The sequence below is a fragment of the Mustela nigripes genome, chromosome 5 (assembly GCF_022355385.1).
Source record: "Mustela nigripes isolate SB6536 chromosome 5, MUSNIG.SB6536, whole genome shotgun sequence".
Lineage (NCBI taxonomy): Eukaryota > Metazoa > Chordata > Mammalia > Carnivora > Mustelidae > Mustela > Mustela nigripes.
Window position 1 is genome coordinate 281,226 of NC_081561.1, and position 21,215 is coordinate 302,440.

Sequence of the window (21,215 nt, forward strand, 5' to 3'; positions counted from 1 at the left end):
GGTGCGCTCGCCACGCGCAACGCGAGGTGGATCGCAGGGGGCTCTAAGGCCCCAAGCCTGGCGGCAGCTCAGACCCCTCAACACATGCTTCTTCTAGTCTTGGCCTCGGGATTCTCTGCTCACAGTGGCCCTCCACCCCCCTACCCGGCTCCAACCCGGCAGGCGCTTTCGTACCCGCCCAGCCCCGCCCCAGGCTCCGCCCCAGCGGGCTTTTACGCTGTATAAGTTCCTCTTTCCCACCTCCGATACTTAGTTTCACCAGTTGAACTTGGGACCCACTACTGCCCTCAGCTCCGAGTTGGGGGCGAGGTAAGGCTTGGGGTCGGGAAGGAGAATGGATGTGAGGCTGGCACTACAGAGAACCGGGAGCGCGAGACTCGAGGTCCCGGAATCCATCTCGAGGGCAGCTCAGGGGCCCCCAGTTTAGGACCCGAGAGGGAGCATGCCTCTCGAAGGAGCCCCGATTCTCACTTCGTCTGCTTTGGGCCCCGGGACTTTTGTGTGGGCTCTGTTGAAGGCCACCTGGGACAATGCCCAAGCATTGCTCTCACCACTTTGTGGTTCGGCCCCGCCCAGACCCGGGGGAGACCAAGCGCTGGACGGAATGGGATAAAGAGGCTGTCAGGGCCCCAGGAGAGGCCAAGGCGGGGCCATTCAAAGGACCTACACAGCACTGCAGGCTTTCTTGAGGAAGGACAGCCTCTTACTCCAGAGGCTTCAATCCGGGACTCCTTATTCTGCGGCCCTTAAGGGCTCAAACTTACCTTGGCCTCTGGCGCATTGCTCCCCGACTGGTGGTGGTGGAGGAGGAGCTCGGAATTTGGGCCACTTGGGGCCCTGCGCTCTGCTGCCTCAACCCGTGCCCTCTGAGAACCTCCTGGCTCCCTCTCTGCCTCCGCTCTCTCGCGCGGGCCTCCTGGGTCTGGCTGACACTCTGCGCGCCAGAATCTCCCGCTATTTGGCTGCGCTCCTTGCCTTGGACCGGGTCTCAGCCGCGAGTTGCTCCCAGTGCCCACTTAGTCCTTGCTAGCTGCTGAATGCTTGGGGATTCTCTTGAAGCAGAGAGTGCAGGTATGGAAGGAGAAAGCCCTGGCAGGAGGTGCTGGTGCTGAGCACCTGGAATGTCCATTCAGCAGGCTTTCTTTCCCACGTGCGAGATTCTTGGCGCGCGGGGCCCACCAAAGGAGTGTGAATGGTGGAGTGGGCAAGAGTGGTAACTGAAAATGAAGGGAGAAATGGACTGGCAACGGTTTGGAAATAGGCAAAGAAGAGCGGGAATTGAGTGAGCACGGAAACGGTGCCAGAGGGGTGGCGGCTGGATTTCGCAGTGTGCGCAAAGGCAAGACTTGTGTTGCCCGGGCAGGGTTTGGTCTGTGGGGTGTGTAAAAAGAATGGAGAATCCAGAAGGTGGGGTAGCAGGATGAACTCCGCGGGAAGCACGCTTAGGAGACTGAGGACCGGGAATGCCAAGGGGATGAGACCGCGCCAACTGATAAGGTACTTTCTCTCAGGGGCCTTTGGTGACACCGACTTTTGCAGTGTGCTCCTAGCTATTTCGGAGACTCCAGGGCCTCCTGGTCGTTGTCAGAAGGTTTGAGAAGGTGCTCCGAGCGCTGTGCCTGGGTGGCTAACGGCTGGCCCTCCTCTCTGCCGCGCAGAGTGAGTGCAGGAGGCGGATCCTGGGCGCGTGAGGGCGACAGTCGGAGTGCGGGGCATGAACCTGGAGGGCAGCGGCCGAGGAGGAGAGTTCGGAATGAGCTCGGTGAGCTGCGGCAATGGGAAACTCCGCCAGTGGCTGATCGACCAGATCGACAGCGGCAAGTACCCAGGGCTAGTGTGGGAGAACGAGGAGAAGAGCATCTTCCGCATCCCCTGGAAGCACGCGGGCAAGCAAGACTACAACCGCGAGGAGGACGCCGCCCTCTTCAAGGTTACTAGCACGAGGGGAGCCCAGCCAAGGTGGGGGGGTGGGGTGGAGGGAAGGCCCCAGAGAGCCGAGTGGATCCCCAACCGAGACTCCGTGGCGATCCCAGTGGGCGCCTGGAGGTTCTTAGAGGAGAGGGGACGGCACGGGAAGGACGGGATGGGATGAGCCCCGCAGGGCGGGCGGTCCGGGAGCATCAGGTGGCAATCCGCAGAAGCTAGGAAAGAAGAAGAGAGTTTTCAACCTTTGCAGTGTTTTTAGAAACGGGGGTACCAATCCAGAACGTGTGGCATGAGCCCCCAAGGGGGTCGGATGGCTCTAGCAGCAGGGAAATAAATGTCTGGCGGCTCAGCCCCCGGGAGAGCAGCGCTGACTTGAGGGTTCCTGTTTGCATTTATGTGGGTTCCTTTGCCTCCATCGGAGCCTCTTTCTGTACTGTCAACGTGTGTCTCTTTTTGTCTCCCTGTTTCTTTTCTGTGAGCACATGTTGCCTCATGTTGTGTGCTTGAGTCTGTCTCTGTTTTCCTGTCCATCTACTAGTCTGTCTTTCTCTGTTTCACAGTTTTTCTCTGCAGGTCTCTCTCTCTGGATTTTTTTTTTTTCTTTAGTTCCCTCTTTATCGGTCTCTCTAACTTTCTAGCTCTCTTTGGTTCTTCCATATGTGTTTCTGTCTGATTCCCTCTTTCCAAGTCTTTAAACATTTTTCTCTAGGCGTGTGTGTGTGTGTGTGTGTGTGTGTGTGTGATGATTGTTTGCCCCTACAGCAGTTTACCCAATGAACTGTGCCTTAGGACCCAGCCCCACGACCTGCAGGCAGAACAGGCGCAGGGGACTTCCTCTGGAATTTGCTCTCAGAGTATCTGACCATTCAGATGTACTCAATGTATACCAGCTCATCCCTAGTTCCAGGGGAACTCACTTCAGACACTGTGAGGGGAGAGGGTGACTAGGGCCCCTTTCCAGGGACCCTCCACATCTCACCTACCTCTTTTAAATACATAGAGAATGCCCAAACCGTTTGTCTTCAATTCAGCAAAGAGTCCAAGGGGGAAAGTAGTTTACCTGGAGGAGACCTGTTGTATTTCTGTCCCATGTTTTGAGCAACAGTAGAAATCTGAGGCAACTAAGCATTGTTTTTTCCTTTAGAAATATTATGCTCGGGTTTTTTTTTTTTTTTTTTTAGACCTATATTTTAACTTTCTTCCCCCTCTTCTTTCCCACAAGGCTTGGGCACTATTTAAAGGAAAGTTTCGAGAAGGCATAGATAAGCCAGACCCTCCTACCTGGAAGACACGTTTGCGGTGTGCTTTGAACAAGAGCAATGACTTTGAGGAACTTGTGGAGAGGAGTCAGCTGGACATCTCAGACCCCTACAAAGTATACAGGATTGTTCCTGAGGGTGCAAAAAAAGGTAGGGCTTCCTGGATTGGGGTCACAGAATATAGGCAGCCTGACAATTTTCAGTTTTCAGGCCTTATTTCATTCTGAGGGTCTGTTTTTCTTTTTTTTTTCTTTTATACCCTTCCTTCCTCCTGCCTCATGTTCAAGCCCAAGAGGCTCTTTGCCCAAGTTCTCACGGTCATAAATTGAAATTCTTGTGGTATTGGTATAGGTTGATTTCTCAGATTCCAACTCTCTACCTGTGGGTGTATGCACATGCATGTGTGTGCATGTGTTTTTCAGTTAGTTCTATTGGTGTAAGATATGGTCCAAATTTTTCAAACAAAATATGGAAAACTTGTTCAGAGTTTTATCTCTACTTATCAGTGTTTCATGATTAACCATTCTGTAGAAAGGAAGTGTACATATATCCATATATTGTTATTATTTATAGTAATGAAAATGTCATTATTGAGTGTACTCTGATAGGCTGGGAGCCTTATTGAAATTCAGATCCTCTCTTTCCAAGTTTCTGACCAGTGTGTCAGAGTAGAGCCCAAGAATCTGCATTTTAAGCAGTCCATACAGATGACTTCACTTGTGAAGCATCTTGCTGGTGGGGCCCTTTATATGACATTGTGTGCATTCACACACAACATTTCATCGCCTTCTCTACCTGTCTTATATAGGTCAGACCTTGTAGAAATCAGTTTAATAACCTGAACAAGTAATTGCCCATGGGAATTACTAAAAAAGTACCTTATTTGTCAACACCATTATGCATTCTAGGAATTAAACTCTCAGGTGTTTTCTAAGATTTCACTTTTAGTTATGACAGTTCCTTTTTTTCACACTTTGCCATTTGCCTTTTGCCCAAACACATAGGAGCAAAGCAGCTCACCCTGGAGGACCCACAGATGACCATGAGCCACCCCTACACCATGACGACTCCTTATACCTCACTCCCAGCTCAGGTATGGTGGAGGACATAGGGCTTCTAGAAGGGAAGGCTGGGTATGGGTGAGGCCACATGAGCCAGCTAGAGCCACATGCCAGGAAAAATACACAAACAAAACTGCAGCACTTTGTTTTTGTTATTAGTCAGTCAGCCAACCCAAATCCCCAATCATTGGATGAATGTCTCACTTTCTGCCTGGTGTTACTATAGGTGTTTGTTTTAAGGAGTGGAGAAGTGGATGTGTCTGCCTGTTAGCATGGACCTATGCTACTGATTCTGAAATCTGGGAAACAGATCTTTTGTGGAAGATGAAAATTTTGGAAGTAGTGCTTTATCATGTGAAACCACAGGGCAGCTGATGTCTTCAGACTTTTCTCATGTGAATTACAGCTCTGTTTTATTCACTTTGGTGGGTAGAAGAAAGCAAATTTTCCTGCAGTACTTTTGGTGCCAGGTTTAACCATATGATGAAGCTTTACACAAATCATTACTTTATAACACTGTCTTCATTGTGCTTTTTGATTCTTTATGGCTACTTTCCACCTAGTGTGATGAGCTATTCATTCCAAAGTCTTTTGAGATGGTAAAATTATTTGGGTCTCAGCCAAATTAGAGATTCTGTGAGGAGTCTGACTTTGAGAGAATCTGCCCCCTCCCCTTTCCCAGTGCCAAGCAACTGAACTTTGCCCTGCTGGTTGCCTTTCATCTCAGCTGCTCCCTCATATTCCTTTAGCAGGTTCATAACTACATGATGCCACCCCATGACCGAAGCTGGAGGGAATATGTCCCTGATCAGCCCCACCCAGAAATCCCATATCAATGTCCTGTGACGTTTGGATCCCGCAGCCACCACTGGCAAGGCCCGGCTTGTGAAAATGGTAAGGAGTGGTGGGGCACCTGGGTGGCTCAGTGGGTTAAAGCCTCTGCCTTCGGCTCAGGTCTTGATCCCAGGGTCCTGGGATTGAGCCCCCGCATCGGGCTCTCTGCTCAGCGGGGAGCCTGCTTCCATTCCTCTCTCTCTGCCTGCCTCTCTGCCTACATGTGATCTCTGTCTGTCGAATAAATAAATAAAAATATTAAAAAAAAAAAAGAAAATGGTAAGGAGTGGAAGAGATTATGCTGAGTAAAATAATCAAGCAGAGAGAGTCAATTATCATATGGTTTCACTTACCTGTGGAGCATAAGGAATAACATGGAGGACATGGGGAGAAGGAGAGGACAAGTGAGTTGGGGGAAGTCGGACGGGGAGACTGTGGACTCTGAGAAACAAACTGAGGGTTTTGGAGGGGATGGGGTGAGGGGTTAGGTGAGCCTGGTAATAGGTATTAAGGAGGGCGCGTATTGCATGGAGCACTGGGTGTGGTGCATAAACAATGAATCTTGGAACACTAAAAAAATTAAATTAAATTAAATTTTAAAAAGAAAGAAAAAAAAAGAAAATGGTAAGGAGTTTGCTGGGGCTGGTTTTTAGGCCTGTGGATCACCCAATAGAACAAACCTGGCCAAAGGGCCCTGATCTCTCGTGATCTGTCCTCCTCAGAGCTGCTAGGAAAGACCTCATGTACAGTGAAGGAGAGAGTTAAAGTCCTCAGGGGAAGGACTCCAATGTTTACTGACACCTGGCCTACTTGTGCCAGGACCTATGCTGGGAACTGACTTACATGAGATCTTATTTAAACATCACAGAAAAAGGTACCTGGGTGGCTCAGACAGTTAAGTGTCTGCCTTTGGCTCAGGTTATGCTTCCCAGAAACCACCAGGGATCCCCCAGGGTCCTGGGATTGAGAATCAGGCTCCCTGCTCAGTGGCGAGTCTGCTTCTCCCCATCCCTCTGCAACCCATCCCCCCACTTATGTGCTCTCTCTTTTGCTCTCTCTGTCTCAAGTAAATGAATTAAAATCTTTAAAAAAAATAAAAAATAAACATCACAGAAAAAAAATAAAGGGGACACTAATCTCAAAATAGGTAAATAAATAAAAATAATAAACATCACAGAGATCCATCCCAGGCAGCTAAAAACTGCCCCCCCCCCCACTTTTAAGGGAAATTCACAGAATGTAAGTAATGCTGAAAGTTATCCAGTGTAAGTGAGGGGCTGGAGTTTAACCTCAGATCTATTTCATTTAAGACAGAGGGTCTCAGATGTCAAACTGGTTGGCCATATTTTTTTTAATTATCGGTTTGATAGGTTAATATTTTTCATTTCCCTGAATAATCTTTGACAAAAAGTTACAGATTTTGTCAGTCTTCCCTCCTCGATTGTCTCTTAATGTTGACAGGGCCAATAATCTCACTGGTCTGTTTCTTTCTATACATCTGCAAAATGGGCATACATAGCTGTGCCCAAGCCTTTCCTCTATTGGGACGTCAGCAAATTATTGAGCTAGTGTATTCTCTTAAACAGTAGTGTGCCCAGCGGGTACCTGGTTGTCTTAGTTGGTAGAGGATGCCACTCTTGATCTTGGGGTCGTGAGTCTGAGCCCCACATGGGGGTAGAGTTTACTTTAAAAAAATAGTGTGCCTATCATAGTTATTTTTGGGATTAGAAGTGATAGTAAGAATGGAATGAATAAATACTAAGAAAAGAAAACAGTCACCATAAGGTGACTAGTGTTGGTGTTGGGGTCCAAAGAACTTTGTTCACTCTGGATTAGATGTGGTCCCATGCTCATAGGAGTTTCCCAGACATCAAAATGAGATCACTCAGTGGAAGCATTAATTAGCTAAGTGCAGAGAAGACTTCACACAGTGTATCGAATACAGGAAAACACAAACTTCTAGGACTTTTGAGTTAGATATTTATATAGATACCCTGAGATGGGTCAAGACTCAGATCCTTCAGTATTCGTAGGAATATTTGGTTCTTCACTATTTGGTCAGTTCCTGTTTTTTTAATCATGTTCGGGTCACTTTTGGCTTTAGGGGATTGATGAAGTATATTATCATTTAAAATTTGTTTTTAGTGGCATGTTTACAAAAAAGCTCAGAATTTGATTTTATTAGCTTTTCAAGAGTGATTTGCAGCAAAGGTTGCTTTCCATTCCATCGTGGAGGAGTTAGCTAACATTAAACTGATGTTTCTGAAATTCAGACTTGAGTCTAATGCATTAGGCTATATGGAACTAAAACTTATTAATAAGGCCTTGCCTCAAACTGTACAAAAATATGGAATATGTAGATATATTTTGAAGCATAGTTGGCATTAAATGAAGAATCACCAAAATTTTGTTCTATCACATATTCTTTCTCTATTACTGTTGTAATAACTGTGATACACAGCTATTATGCTGCCAAGACCTATGGTTCAATTTTCTTCCTGAAGCCAGAAATAGAAAGCTAAATAAATGTGTAGTAAACAATTTGTAAGTTTGTAATTGGACTCTTTGGTATCAGGACTCAGTAGACCTGAGCTCTACTGTGAACTTGCAGTGTGAACAAGGATGACTCTCTCTGAGCCTAAGTTATCCTGTTTATCAGATAACATAGAGGGATGTTGCTCAAAGGGTACAAACTTCCAATTAAAGATGAATAAGTTCTGGAGATCTAAACATAACATGGTGACTATAGTTAGCAATTCTCTATTGTGTTTAAAACTGCTAAGAGAGTAGATCTAAATATTCCCACTATATAGTGGGGAATATACACACACACACAATGGTAATTATGTGAAGTGATTAAGCTGTTAATCAACTTAACAGTTGATTTAAAAAAAAGAAACTTAAAAAAGAAGAAAATTATTGAGGGACTATTCCAAGTTTCCATCCAAAGCTCCTTCTTCTTTCAATCTTGTTATTTATGATTGGACTTCAACTTGTCTTTGTCACTTGAGAATGTCACTGGTCAGTTCTAGAGGGCACTTGGCCCCTCCCTCCCAGGGTTGGTGCACCCCCAGGGAGAGGAGACCTTCCTATGCGTCGTGGGACTAACTCTGTTTAGACATCATCTGATTCTTATTTACAAATGCAGGTTGCCAGGTGACAGGAACCTTTTATGCTTGTGCCCCGCCTGAGTCCCAGGCCCCTGGAATCCCCATAGAGCCAAGCATAAGGTCTGCTGAAGCCTTGGCGCTCTCAGGTGAGTGCAGTGTTCCCTTCCAGAGGCCCCCCGCAGGAGGCTGGCTTCTGCTATGGATCAGCCCTCACCTTTGGGTATATTTGACTGGGGAGGGGAGTATTCCTGAGCATAGACCGTGCACATTGGCTTTCTTCCATCTGGGGACTAGAGAGGGTATGAACATAATCTGACTCTCAACTTCCATCAATGAGGAACATCATTAGAAAATTTAGCACTAGGAAGCTAGCTTTTGATTCTGATGCCAATTCTAAATGCTGGTTTGAACTGAGTCATTTTAAGGTTTCCACTGACATTTATCTGAATTTCCAAGAATGTGAACACCTCAGATTTATATACCACGGATCCACCCCCCCTTCAGCCAACATCCTCACAATGTAGCATAATTTCTTAGAAGAATATACAAAGGTTTCTCATTTTAAAAAGTTGATAATCCTTCCAGGTTTAGCTACAAATAGTTCTTCCTCTCTGGAATCCTGAGAACATGAGTTCTGACTCCTTTCTCTTTATTACATTCATATGCCTAAAAGTTGTGAGCCTTGCAGTCATTCTTCCTCTGAAATTCGATAGGTTTTGCAAAAAATTGGATTAGAGCTGATTTTTAAAGATTCATTTCTAAAAGAATCTCTGCAAGCTCAAAGATCTTACCTGTTTTAAGGAACGCACCTCAAGGTTTACTAAGCATATGTGGTGTGTATATAGTTATTTTTTAGATAGTATTTTGAGTTGTTTTAAAATGAGATTTGTAATTACATTAAAAATGAAGACCTTAAGTTAGCCTCAGAATTCTCACCTTTCCCCTTGGGCTTTTTAAAAATCAATGATAGAAAAGTATGAAGTAAATTCTGAAGGTTTCAGAAAGTTGTGGGCACCTTTCTTGCTTCCAGGTTCTTTTCAGTTCTGAAGTTCTGAATGAGGCTGCTGCCTTTCTTCTTAGATGCTCCTAAATGATGGAGGGGAGATATTTTTAAATGGAAATCTCGTGTTTAATTTTAGAAATTTTCTAACCCTTCTCTTAAGCACTGAAGACCTATGTGGGTGCCTGGAAAGTAGGAAATAAATAGCTATTTATGTTACTGTGACCTCATGATTTCTGATGACATTAAATGAAATGAAACCTGCCCTATAAGTCACCTCAAATGGCCAACACTCACTGTCATCAAAGTATACTGTCTGTGCTCGCTCTCCACTAGTGTGTTTACAGCAGCAGAAACTGAAGTGGAGAATTGAGATAGTGATGTGGATTAAGTCTCAAAACCATTGAGGAGTTTTGTGGGTTTCTTTTTTTGGAGTGCATAATGCAAATTAATTATGGACCTTGAGCATATTTGTTGGAGAACTGTAATTCCCATTTATTTTTAAATCCCATACAGTTATGGATGGGTAGCTATTGCCTATACATGAAGCCCTTTTGCATTTCAGTTAAGGGACTGACAGTTAAGGGACATTTTGCAGACCTACCTTTGTTGTCCTTTCAGTTTGTCGGTCCTATTCTGAAGAAAAATTTCATAAGTGAACTCATCAAGTTAAATGTTTTAAAAAGCACAGTTATTTTCAAGGCAGATTTTGAAAGCCTAGTGGGACTTTAGCCTTAGAACATTTTTTTCATTGATTCTTTTCTTTCCACATGAATTAATTTTATTACACAAGTAGTACATACATACACAGCATAGAAACTAATGTGACAATCAGAAAAGAAAAGGTGGAGAATAAAACATCATATTCCTACCACACAGAAATCACCACTGTGCACTTATATGTATAATTTTTTTTATGTAAGTGACATCATATTGATATTTTAGGGTAGTTTCTTAGGTAAGCATTTTTGTTAATTTTTTGAAACATCATTATATTCTTTTAACTAATAGAAATTAGACTTAGGGTTTACTTCCTCCAAAATCAAAACTGATTGCCATACTTAAAGATGAATTTTGTTCAGTAGTACATGACTTATTATTTTAGACATAATTTTGTCATCACCACTATCATCATCACCAAAACAATGATGCAGAAAGTTCTTAACCAGTGGTGCTCTCTAATATGCGTCAAATATATTGTGCAGAAAATTAATGTAAGGTGTGATCCCCCTCCACAAAAAAAATGTGTGGTCACACAAATGTGGAAAATGTTGAGTTAGACAACATTAAATAAATTTCTTTCAGGATTTCCTTAATATCTTTTACTGTTTGTGACTCCCAGAGGGAGATGGGGGTGTGCAGCATTTCCTACACTTCCTTGACCCTGGAACTTTCTGCTTTTAATGGAGTATCTTGGGACACCAGTGTCCCATCAAATACACATGCTCTGGTTGAATAGCTTGGCATCCTGATGTATATCTAATGCTCCTTGGTCCCTTAGCACTGACCTTGAAATCTCTGTGTTTACAGACTGTCGACTCCACATTTGTTTGTACTACCGGGAGATCCTGGTGAAAGAGCTGACCACATCTAGCCCAGAAGGCTGTCGGATCTCCCATGGGCATACCTATGATGCCAGTAACCTGGACCAGGTCCTTTTCCCCTACCCAGAAGACAATGGCCAGAGGAAAAACATCGAGAAACTTCTGAGCCACCTGGAAAGGGGTGTGGTCCTCTGGATGGCCCCCGACGGTCTGTATGCCAAAAGACTGTGCCAGAGCAGGATCTACTGGGATGGGCCTCTGGCACTCTGCAGTGACCGACCCAATAAACTGGAGAGGGACCAGACTTGCAAGCTCTTTGACACACAGCAGTTTTTAGCAGGTAATGCACCAAATGATCTATTAGAAAGGAGCATCCACACCTGTGAGCCTAAGAGACAGAATGGAGGGGGTGACACTATGCCTGCCACATGGTCCAAACAGAAGGTCACTCCCATTCCAGACAGAAGTCTTCCTTCTATTAATCCCTGAGCTGACCTGGCATGATCTGAGAATAGGTTTCTTGTTTGTTCGTCTCTCACCTCTGCCTCTGCCACCTGGTCCTCTCCATCAACAAAGGGGTGTGAAGAGGAGAGAGATTGGTCAAGGGGATTGTGGTTCAGGCTGATATCTTGAAATTTGGTATTCAACAAATAGTCACAGACTGAAAATGTTCACACTTTATTGGCAGTATGATCTCAGCAAACATGGCTGCTGATAGTTCAGCTTTTTTAGGGTTCCTAGGAAAATCATAAAGGTTAGAAGTGTATTGTTAACTTTCTTGGTTATGTGATGTGTTACCCCTATGCATATGCCCTCCAGCAGGTGGGACTAAGTATAGAGTATGTGGAACCGATTTTGCAAAGGGGAAATTTTTGAGAAAACTCTGAGTTATCTCTATGATATGTTTCAAATAATATTTTCTAAAACCAGTAAGTTTTGTTTATTTAGTTTTGATTTCATGACAATTAAATTAGCCCCAGACTGGCTTTTATGAAACCATGGCCACAGTATTGTTGCAGCTTCATCCAGAATATTAATTTAGCTATCTATATTGATGATGCCTCTTTGGAGGGAGAAAGATATTCTGTCAGCTAACTGCCAACTCTTTCTGTCCCTACTCTGTACCTTATCCTTAAGCTATTCTTTATAAGTGCCCCTTCAATAACACCCTGTGTTTTTGGGTTTTCATGTGCCTCTCCTTTCCCTGAATATGCTTCCTGATTCAGTTTATTTAAAATAAAAATATGAAGCATCTATGTGCTTTGACATTGTTGACATTTGCTTAGCCTTTTGGGTTTAAGTTGCCCAAATTCATGTAGGCACACCCAAATTCTCTTTTGATGCCCCCAAACAAATATGTCCTTACATGACTAACCCTTGACTAAGATGTATAACAAGAGGAAGAGGGAGAACTGAGCCTCTGGTTCCCCACGGCAGCACCAGAGTGAGAAAGGCAATTGGGCCTGAACACCCCTTTCTCCCTCTGAGCTGCAAAACTGCCTCCAAATATGTGCCACGACTGTTTTGTCCATTCTGGGGTCCAGTATGGAGTCATGGTAGGAACCCAAGGAAGAGTCTCAGGAGCTACTGAGGGACATCTTGTCTGCACCTCTTAAGTATGCAAAAGGGTCTGAAAGAGTCAATGTGGTGGAGGGCGGCGGGGCTTGGTTGGATCAGCTCACAGACTGTGAATCTTGGTCTCTTTGGATTCAGAGCCACAGGGCTAGGGCTTTAGTTAAGATATCCAAGAGGAATGACACTTGCTTCTGTGAGTTTTTCTCACCATGTATGTTTTAGGAAGTTCAAATCCTACCATTCTAAGTAGGCTATAAGTACACTTTTGAGTCACAGTCACTGAGAGCTGGGTACAAGCAAGAAGCAGAAAGGCATGATGCATAAGCTGTGAACATCTGTATGTTGTGAATTCACTTGCCTAGAATTTAATATTTATCTTTGAGCAAGAGTGTTTTTTTTCTTCCTCTGTAACCATGCGCTGTGCTTTTTGCTCATTGCCACCTCTTACCTTGAAGTATTCACTGAGGTTCAAGGAGGAACCTGTGAACTTAAAAATTGCTGCTGTGTAGACCAGCTTCTGCATAATCAAGGATTCCCACAGAATGTTCTTATGTTATCAAGCATTTAAGACATGACTTTTTTGGAGAATTGTGCCAACTTGCCACTCTGATTAGCTTGTGTAGGTGTAGTCTCAGACCTCAGTAGTGTGAATGCCTTTTACACATTCTGACTAAGTCAGTTAGGTTTGATTTGAATTCTGGAAGGAAAAAAAAAGAAGCAGGAAGTCAAACAGTCCAGTGAGTTAGTTAGAAACTTGTCTTCGGTTGAAGAGAACAGTGAAGATCTTTGATATCTCCCCATTCAGGATTTGCAAACTACTAGGGACAGCCCCTAAAGGCAAAGCCCATGGGTGCATATCTGATCAAGATGCATGTGCACACTGTTCTGCAGAAGTTGTAGCAACAACCATGTGTGTTTCTCTTGGGGACACGGCATTTAACTCTGGTGGAAAGGAAAGAATAGGAGCAGCTAAGGGGCTTAAGAGTCATCTTGAATATGGGCAAAGCAACATGGATCAATGTCAGGGATTGCATATCTGTCTTTCCAACAGTTTGTTCTGCATCCTTAGAGTAGGAGTGGTGTCTTCAGGATATACATATACACAAAAGTGGGGCCCTTAGTGTCTCATCACTACATTTTTCTTTTCAAATCTGTCCCAGAAGATGGGCAAGAAGTCAGCTCAAAGTCCCAGAGTTTAAGCCTAGTGCTAAGGAGGAGACAGCTGCCCATCACTGGTGCTCAGTCCCCAGGATAACAGTAAAGCATTTTTAGAGATGCCTGAATCATGGAGAGGTCCTGAGTAGTATAGATATTGGATTATGAGGGCTCAGCAGTTTGGGGATTACATTTTCGAATAATCAGAAAATTTTTATTTTTTAAATAAATACAATTTCTCCTTTGTATAAATTATTCTTTTGCCTCAACATGGCTACATTTCTTTTCCTTTTTCTTCATCCTTCACTCCTTTCTGCTACCCTTTGCACTCTCATGGGTCCAGTGCTGCAAATGAAGGTTTCTTAATCTGCAGGCCATATTTCCCTTAAAGATTCAAGTGAGGGGCTCCTGGGTGGCTCAGTTGTTTAAGCATCTGCCTTCAATTTGGGTCTCAGGATTGAGCCCTGTGTCAGCCTCCCTGCTTAGCGGGGAGCCTGCTTCTCCTTCTCTTTCTCCCTGCTTGAGCTTTCTCTCTCATTCTCACTCTCTCTCAAATAAATACATAAAATTTAAGGGAAAAAAAAGAATCAAGTGAAACGTGGAGCTCTCTCAGGAAAAGCATACCTATGAACACGTACATGCAATTCCATATCTGGGGTCTATAAATTATGGACCCAACTGAGAGAAATAAAAAATACTCACTCCTATTTTAGTTTTGCTTCCTCTTTAACCTGGCATGTTCAATGATGGTTTCTGATCAGTTTTTTTGTTTGTTTGTGGTTTTTTTTTTTTTTTCTGGGGCTTCTCCAGAGTTGCAAGCTTTCGCTCACCATGGCCGTCCCCTGCCAAGATTCCAGGTAACTCTGTGCTTCGGAGAAGAGTTTCCAGATCCTCAGAGGCAAAGGAAGCTCATCACTGCTCACGTGGGTATTTAGTCACATTCAAATGATTAGCTTTCCCTGTTTTTCAACAACGGCAGTGTCCCAGTTAGAAAAGTCTCAAATGAAAACTATATGTCAATAGTGACAGGAAAATTGTGAGGGAAAAAGCATGGCCCAGTGAATGGTGCAGGAAGCACAGCCCAGGGAACCACATGTTTTTCCCAGTCCTAGAGGTTTACTCATCACAAACCTGCAATCATGGGTTTCCTTCTTCCGATCTTGTGTATCAATCAAGATATTGTCCTATTCCCATTTTATGAGGATTTAAAAGGACTGGCGATAAAAAGTTTCCCTTTAAAATTCTCCATGTTTAATATTGTTTTTAAAATGCTGTCTAGCTGATCTTTACTTGATGGAGAAACTTTTCCCAAATGGAAAGCTGTCCATTGACTTACATATTTTGCAGTCCCCTCCAATTTTTTCCAAATCCTCTTTTATTTCTGGATTTTTAGAAATTATTTAACTAATGGAAACCAGGAATCCTATGTTATTTGGAGGAGGCTAACTCTGTCAATGAATTTAAGTAGATCAGTATTCTCTAGCAGAGTTTATAATAGGGTCATTTGGAATAAATTTGTCATTAAAAACAGAGTTTTGGATACACAAGATTTTGAATTTGAAAACTTTACCTTGCTACATACCTTCAAGAATTATTAATGAGCCCAGACAATAAGCAGTAACAGATAAAAAATATATATATACACCCAATAATAGAAACATTCAGGCCATATTTTAGTTCCCATAATTTTTTTTATTGACAACTGTAATAAAACACTATCTAATTTTAAACACACAGTACCCCCTCTTGATTGTAAAATCAAAACCAACCAACCAATAAAAATATAGTCCTGTGGACTTTAGAGCTTTTTCATGAATTATCTCTAGTAATTAATATAATAATTGATATCTTATTAACAGCTAGGGTTATTAAATGACTAAGTAAACTTGGCATTGATAATGTTTCAAAACCTGGTGAAAACCTCCTGCATCAGTCTGATTTTAAGGGTTTGCTGGGTGCTCTAGCCCTCCACTGGGTTAGGCAGCTATGTGTTCCTGCAGCAAGTGTCCCTGGAATTAGTTGTCTGGGATGGAAAAGAAAAGTGGGTATGTGTACACCCAAGAGTTCCTACTTCTTTTTATTATGGATTTAATTCATTTCAAGTATTTAATATGAATTATGCTTGAAGTTTTTATACATCAAATAACAGCGGCTCAATTTAATAGCAGAATTGATTAACAAAGTATTCAATTTTATTAGATGCTGTAAATTAAGGAAAATTCTGAAAGCTGAATTGTTTTAGTGAATATGCCAAACTGGAAGAATTAACATCTTTCCCCATAATAACAGTGTTTTGTTTGTATAGATTTTGCTCCTTTCTTTTTTCCTTTATCTTATACAGATTATCTAGGTCATCCAAGAATTGTAACTTGTTCAGGATTTATACCCTCATCCTTATCAAACTGTGGTTATGGAAAAATTTATTGGCCTAAATTATTCTGAGTTACCTCAAACTTCATTAATCACCTCAAACTTTCTTTTAATTTTGTCATTTTACCTGCTTTGCTCATGCTTAGTTAGACATAAGTTTTAAGCAAAGCAAAGTTGAAAGCACCACCTTTGACTTTAACTGGAGTAAAAACTCAGAATTAAGTAGGTCTATTTCTAGGTTATGGTGTATGTAAGGGTTAACAAAATATTACTTCTTCAGAATGTTTTGATTTGTGTAGCACCTAATTTTGGATTTAACTTTACCTTATCTTTAGATACTGAGTTATTTAATGATGAGCCAATTACAGGATGTTAAAAAGAATATTTCAATAATATCTTTTTAAAATCTCTTATTAAAGGTCGAACCTCTACTAGCCAGACAACTATATTATTTTGCTCAGCAAAACAGTGGACATTTCCTAAGGGGCTATGATTTACCTGAACACATTAACAGTCCAGAGGATTATCACAGATCTATTCGCCACTCGTCCATTCAAGAATGAAAATGTCAAGACAAGTGATTTTGTTTCATTGTAAATATCTGACTTTGACAGGAAAAGCTGATTGAAATCCCTCTTTTTCTTTTGAGAAACTTGGAAATTGGGGCTTCAATTCAACACTTGAGGAGAACTTCAGCAAGAATGGGTGTAAAAAGGCCTGCTCCATCTAATTGACAGATGAGTTTATACAAAAAGGAAGAACGGTTTTCAGGGTCTTCCGTAGACTGCCATCTTTGATGATTACTGTGAAAATTGACCAAAGGGTGTGTTTACATTTACTTAAATGCTATCTTTAATTTGATGTGGATTATTTTTTGCTTGAAAACTGAGAAAACTTGTGTTTCAGTATTGACCACTAACTAAAAGCACGTAAGTGTTGTCCTATTTCTCAGGGAAATAATATCTAAATTTGAAGTGACTCTGCCCACAAAAGAAATGTATTAATGCACATAGAAGATGTTGCTTTTGTAGAAAATGCTTGCTGTTAGAAAGAGAATCTTTGACTGAGGTGGCCTCAGTCAGTGCCTTCAGCTTTAGGGTGGCTGATCATCCCGCCCCTGGCCTGGGTCTCACCGGAGCATGGACTTCCCTGCCCTGTCTCTCACTGCCCCCCATTTGCTGTCTCTCCTTGGGTGACCCTGGAGCCAGTTGTATTTTCTGGAACCAAAAAGCATTAGGGCTACCCTTGATTGGTGTATTTTTGTCAGTTCTACAATCTTGTAATGACTGCTTAAGATATTTTTTGTTTCTCATTCTGTAGGAAATATTGCTAAAGATTTTTTCTTTAGAAAAAAAAAAAGATCAACAATCCAAGTACTAAAGATATATTTCTGAAACTCGGTGACATTTCCCCTCTTACCCTGTTTGTTTTGTTTGGCTATCAGTTAGTTATCCATGACAACACTAAAGAGGAGGAGCCGATGCTTTTCAATTTGGTGAACTCTGTTAGGAAAGATGATGACAGGATTTCACTGATTGCATAACTGCAGACTCAGTGCGCTGTTTTTGCTTATTTTGTATATTATATGCTTCCTCATGCCAATATGGTTTGACAGGACCTTGAAATTACTGGGCTTTTTCCAAATACATCTTTTTATAGAATCACTAAGATCTCCACATGCTTAAGTAAATCCGATCACTTCCTTGTTGATTGTTTTGGAAAAGTACAGATGTTGAGACTGATGCTGGCAACTGATATTTTTATCATACTACAAAAAAAACTGCTATTAGTTTCAGGCACAGCAAAAGACTTAGTAGTTCTCAAATATATGCCACTCTTCTTCTAATCTATATTTTTAAATTCATTCAACAAACAGTATCCCTTGCATTAGACAGATTATATTTAGCCTTTATCCAGTTTAGTAAGCAATTAAGCATGGAAATGTCATTTTTTTAACTTTTAAAAGGAGGGGTATTTTTCCCAAAGATTTAATTTATTTACTTGAGAGAGAGAGAGAGTGCGCACGCAAATGAGAGAGAGAGAGAGAGAGCATGAGCAGGGAGGAGGAGCAGAGGGAAAAGGAGAAGCAGACTCCCTGCTGAGCAGGGAGTCCAATGTGGGACTGATCCCAGGACCCCAGGATCATGACCTGAGCCCAAGGCAGATGCTTAACCAACTGAGCCACCCAGGCACCCCAAAGATTTTTTTAATAACATAATACATATTAACTACAGAAAATGTAAATATAGACAGGCAAAAATGAAGAAACATCCTCTTTCTTTTTCCCAGCCCAAAATATCCACAAGAACAGTTTGACTTATTCTTCCAATACACTTCACTTCTCTATAGATATACATCAGCTCAAAAAACCTTATAGGATCATCTTGCAACCCTTTTATGCAGTGCTCTCTTAACCTAACAACACAGATTTACCTCACTCTTTTTAGAAGCATTTTCGTTACAGAATTCCACCACCATGCAGTCCATAGCACAGTTTAAGGAATTTCATCAGCAGCTAAAAGGGAATACACATGGACAGCAGATTATATTTTGTGAATTGCAGTAATTTATACATCTTATAGATGCAAAGTATTTTAGGATATATTATCCTAAGGGGGAATTGAAAACAAAATTAGGAACAACTGTGACACAGGCCCCAGTGTATGTGGCCCTCTTCCGTGGAGAATATTTAACCCCCTACCAGTGCTTCAGAGAAGTTCTCTGGTGTCATTCCCAGGGGTGCTGTGTCTTCTGAATTCTCAAAGTAGATGATTTGATGCTTGATTTCTATTGTTGCGAATTCTTTTCTTCTTTCTTTCTTAATATTAATCTGCTTTACCACTGGAGTTATATTTTTTGGAAAATAGTCTTGACTTGGGCCACTTTCCACTTTCTCTTCTTTAGTCCCATCTACTTTGACTTTTTTTTTTTTTTTTAATTTGGAGAAATCCAGACTGTGTGCTAATGAATGAATTATTAAATAATCAGGGTAAAGGATCCTGACAGTTGTCTCAGGACTTTGAAAATGAATGATTTCCTCATTCCTTAACTTGATAAAGTAGAATTTAGCTTGTAGTAATGGAAGATACTATAGAGGACTTTAGGCATTTATTATGCTAAAAAGCTTCAGATGACAAGGTTAAAAAATGTTTAAGTCTCACAGGTGCATGTTCTAATGTTTTATTTCTTGTTCTGTGTATTTAATAAACAGTGGGCAGTAGTTGATGTCTTCTGGAACACTGTAAAAACCAGGGTGACCAACCCATTTCAAACCCAAACCTTGGAACCCCCTCAGTTCCGGGCAAAACCGGAGTGTTTGGAGCCCTATTGAGAGCCCAGCAAGACTGTTGCCTTTAAGCTAGGAAGACTCTGCTCCACTGGGACATATAGTTTAAAATTCTGCATGGAATGAACAACACGGCAACATGGTTATCACCAAAGCACAGATATGCCAGGTTTGTGTTTATAAAAAGGCACACACTGGGCTAGGGTATGAGCAAGGTTTTCTTTGCATGTCACTGTGTGTGTAGGAGTCTTGGTGCAGGGTCTGGCATGGGCTTTTGCCTGAGAGGGAAACAACAGGTGCACATGCATCCCAAGAGAAGCCTTGCTCCTGTGTTGGCTATACCAGTGACCATCAATTTTTTTTTTCATATATATACATATATATACATATATATATCTATGTTTTTTTTTTTTTTTTTTTTTTTTGCCAAACCACTTTTCATTCCTCTTTGATCACATTTCCCCTTTCTCCACAGGTACATGTTTTTCTAGAAGTGGTGAGCTTCTTTAAAGTCTATATTTTTACTATATATCCCTAGTTTATAGCGGACAGGCATCTATTCAAATGTTGCATTAGGGCTATCCTGCCATATGCATTGTTCTGCAACTTACTTTTCTCATAGCTCCATCTTTGAGATTGATCCATGTCAATGTAGGTGGATTTCATCCATCTCTTGTTAACTGGTGTCAAATAGCTTGTCACATGAACACAGTATTCCTGGTATTTATTTTCACTGCTTTCAGGAGAGAATGTAGGTGAAGTGTAGTTGAAGTGAGGGAAAAGAAAGATAGGATGTGGACAAAAACCAAAAAGTGCAGCAGGCCTCCTCCAATATAAACTCCTGTTTTGCTTTACACTCTGAGATGGAAGGAACTTAATGGGTAGTGGGATTCATTTCCTGCACCCCATCTAGATAAGTGGCTAGGACCAGGCAGCTTCCTTGGCTTCAATCCATAGCTATGCTGGCTCCCTCTTGCTGCTAGGTCTCCCAGACAAGGATGTCTAGAGAACCAGGCAGATCATTCTGTGGAAAATGATTGTACATAATGTCATGAATTTTTGCTGTAAATTGCTTTTCAAAACAGATTGACATTCGTGATAATCTGGTGTTTTATGTAGTTGTTAAATAAAGACTTTTTTAAAAAAGTAATTTGTTATGAGCTGTGTGTGTGTTATTAAACACTCATCTTGATAGCTTTTAAAATACTTCCTCCTTCTGTTGTGTTCTTTCAGAGAAGCTGCTTCGGCAGCCTGCTTCCTTCCTGGTTGTCATATGCGTCTGTAAAATCAGATCTCAAAGTGCTCTGCTAGTTTAAAAAAAAAAAAAAAAAAAGCAAAACTTGTCCCAGCATAGGGCAGTTTCTCAGTGCATGGAAACACGTCTAAGGAGAGTATTGAACAATCCTTTCCTTCTTCTCCCTTGTGTGTTTTAAAAGGCCTAGTAGACCCAAGGAAATTGTTAATGTTTCCTTTTATATTCATAGTTTCTTTGATTTTGTCACTGCTGTTAAAGAGGAGGGGATGTAGGTTAACCAGCATCCGGAATGTGAAATATAACATAAAACTGTGTAGTAAAAGAGCCTATCAACTACTCACAAGTCTAGTGGGAACACTAGAAAGATAGGGTTGCAGGTTGTGATGTTAAAAAACCTTGCAGCCAAGATTTTGTGGAACTGTCAGAAGTGTTTGTAACCTGTGTCTAGGGGCCCCAGAATATTAGCTTAGAATAATTTCGAATTTTTTAGGTGGTAATCAAATAGATCTAGTGGGAATATAAACTATCGTACTGTTTTTTGGGTCTCTATCTGCTCAACAAGTAAGGATGAACTTGAGTCAGTATTTATAAGCAAACTTTTCCAAGTAGTATATCAAGTCCTTATGTTTAAAAAAGAATTTCAAAGAGATTTTGAGCCCTTAAATTTGTTTAAGTAATTTCACACCTCCCTCAGGTACCAGTGTTTACAAGCCTTTCTTTTTTTTTTTTTTTTTTCATTGTACTATTTTAATTGCCATATATAGAAATTTGCTAATTTATCAAGAATGACTCTAAGGTTTTTTTTTTTTTTTTAATTTTTTATTTTTTATAAACATATAT

General features: G+C 41.6%; 1 protein-coding gene across 4 annotated transcripts; it reads left to right on the forward strand.

The window, feature by feature from the left end:
• The first annotated feature begins 228 nt into the window (after positions 1 to 228).
• Positions 229 to 19,504, forward strand: IRF4 (interferon regulatory factor 4). Of its 4 annotated transcripts, none has more exons than XM_059399319.1 (9): positions 229 to 309; positions 1,659 to 1,930; positions 3,149 to 3,335; positions 4,190 to 4,278; positions 4,996 to 5,140; positions 8,229 to 8,336; positions 10,721 to 11,074; positions 14,275 to 14,387; positions 16,254 to 19,503. In XM_059399319.1, exons 2-9 carry the CDS (start codon positions 1,715 to 1,717, stop codon positions 16,395 to 16,397), a joined length of 1,356 nt encoding a protein of 451 aa, XP_059255302.1. In that variant the 5' UTR covers positions 229 to 309; positions 1,659 to 1,714; the 3' UTR covers positions 16,398 to 19,503. The 4 variants fall into 4 exon arrangements, with proteins under 4 accessions (XP_059255302.1, XP_059255305.1, XP_059255306.1 ...); XM_059399322.1 differs by having other exon boundaries at positions 4,999 to 5,140; XM_059399321.1 differs by having other exon boundaries at positions 257 to 309; positions 1,512 to 1,930.
• Positions 19,505 to 21,215: the final 1,711 nt, after the last annotated feature.

Bases quoted from the DNA above. Each gene is read 5' to 3' on its own strand.
- IRF4 (XM_059399319.1), top strand. From the start codon at position 1,715: ATGAACCTGGAGGGCAGCGGCCGAGGAGGAGAGTTCGGAATGAGCTCG. The intron at 1,931-3,148 runs GTTACTAGCACG...CTTTCCCACAAG, and splicing joins AGGACGCCGCCCTCTTCAAG to GCTTGGGCACTATTTAAAGG. The intron at 8,337-10,720 runs GTGAGTGCAGTG...CTGTGTTTACAG, and splicing joins TGAAGCCTTGGCGCTCTCAG to ACTGTCGACTCCACATTTGT.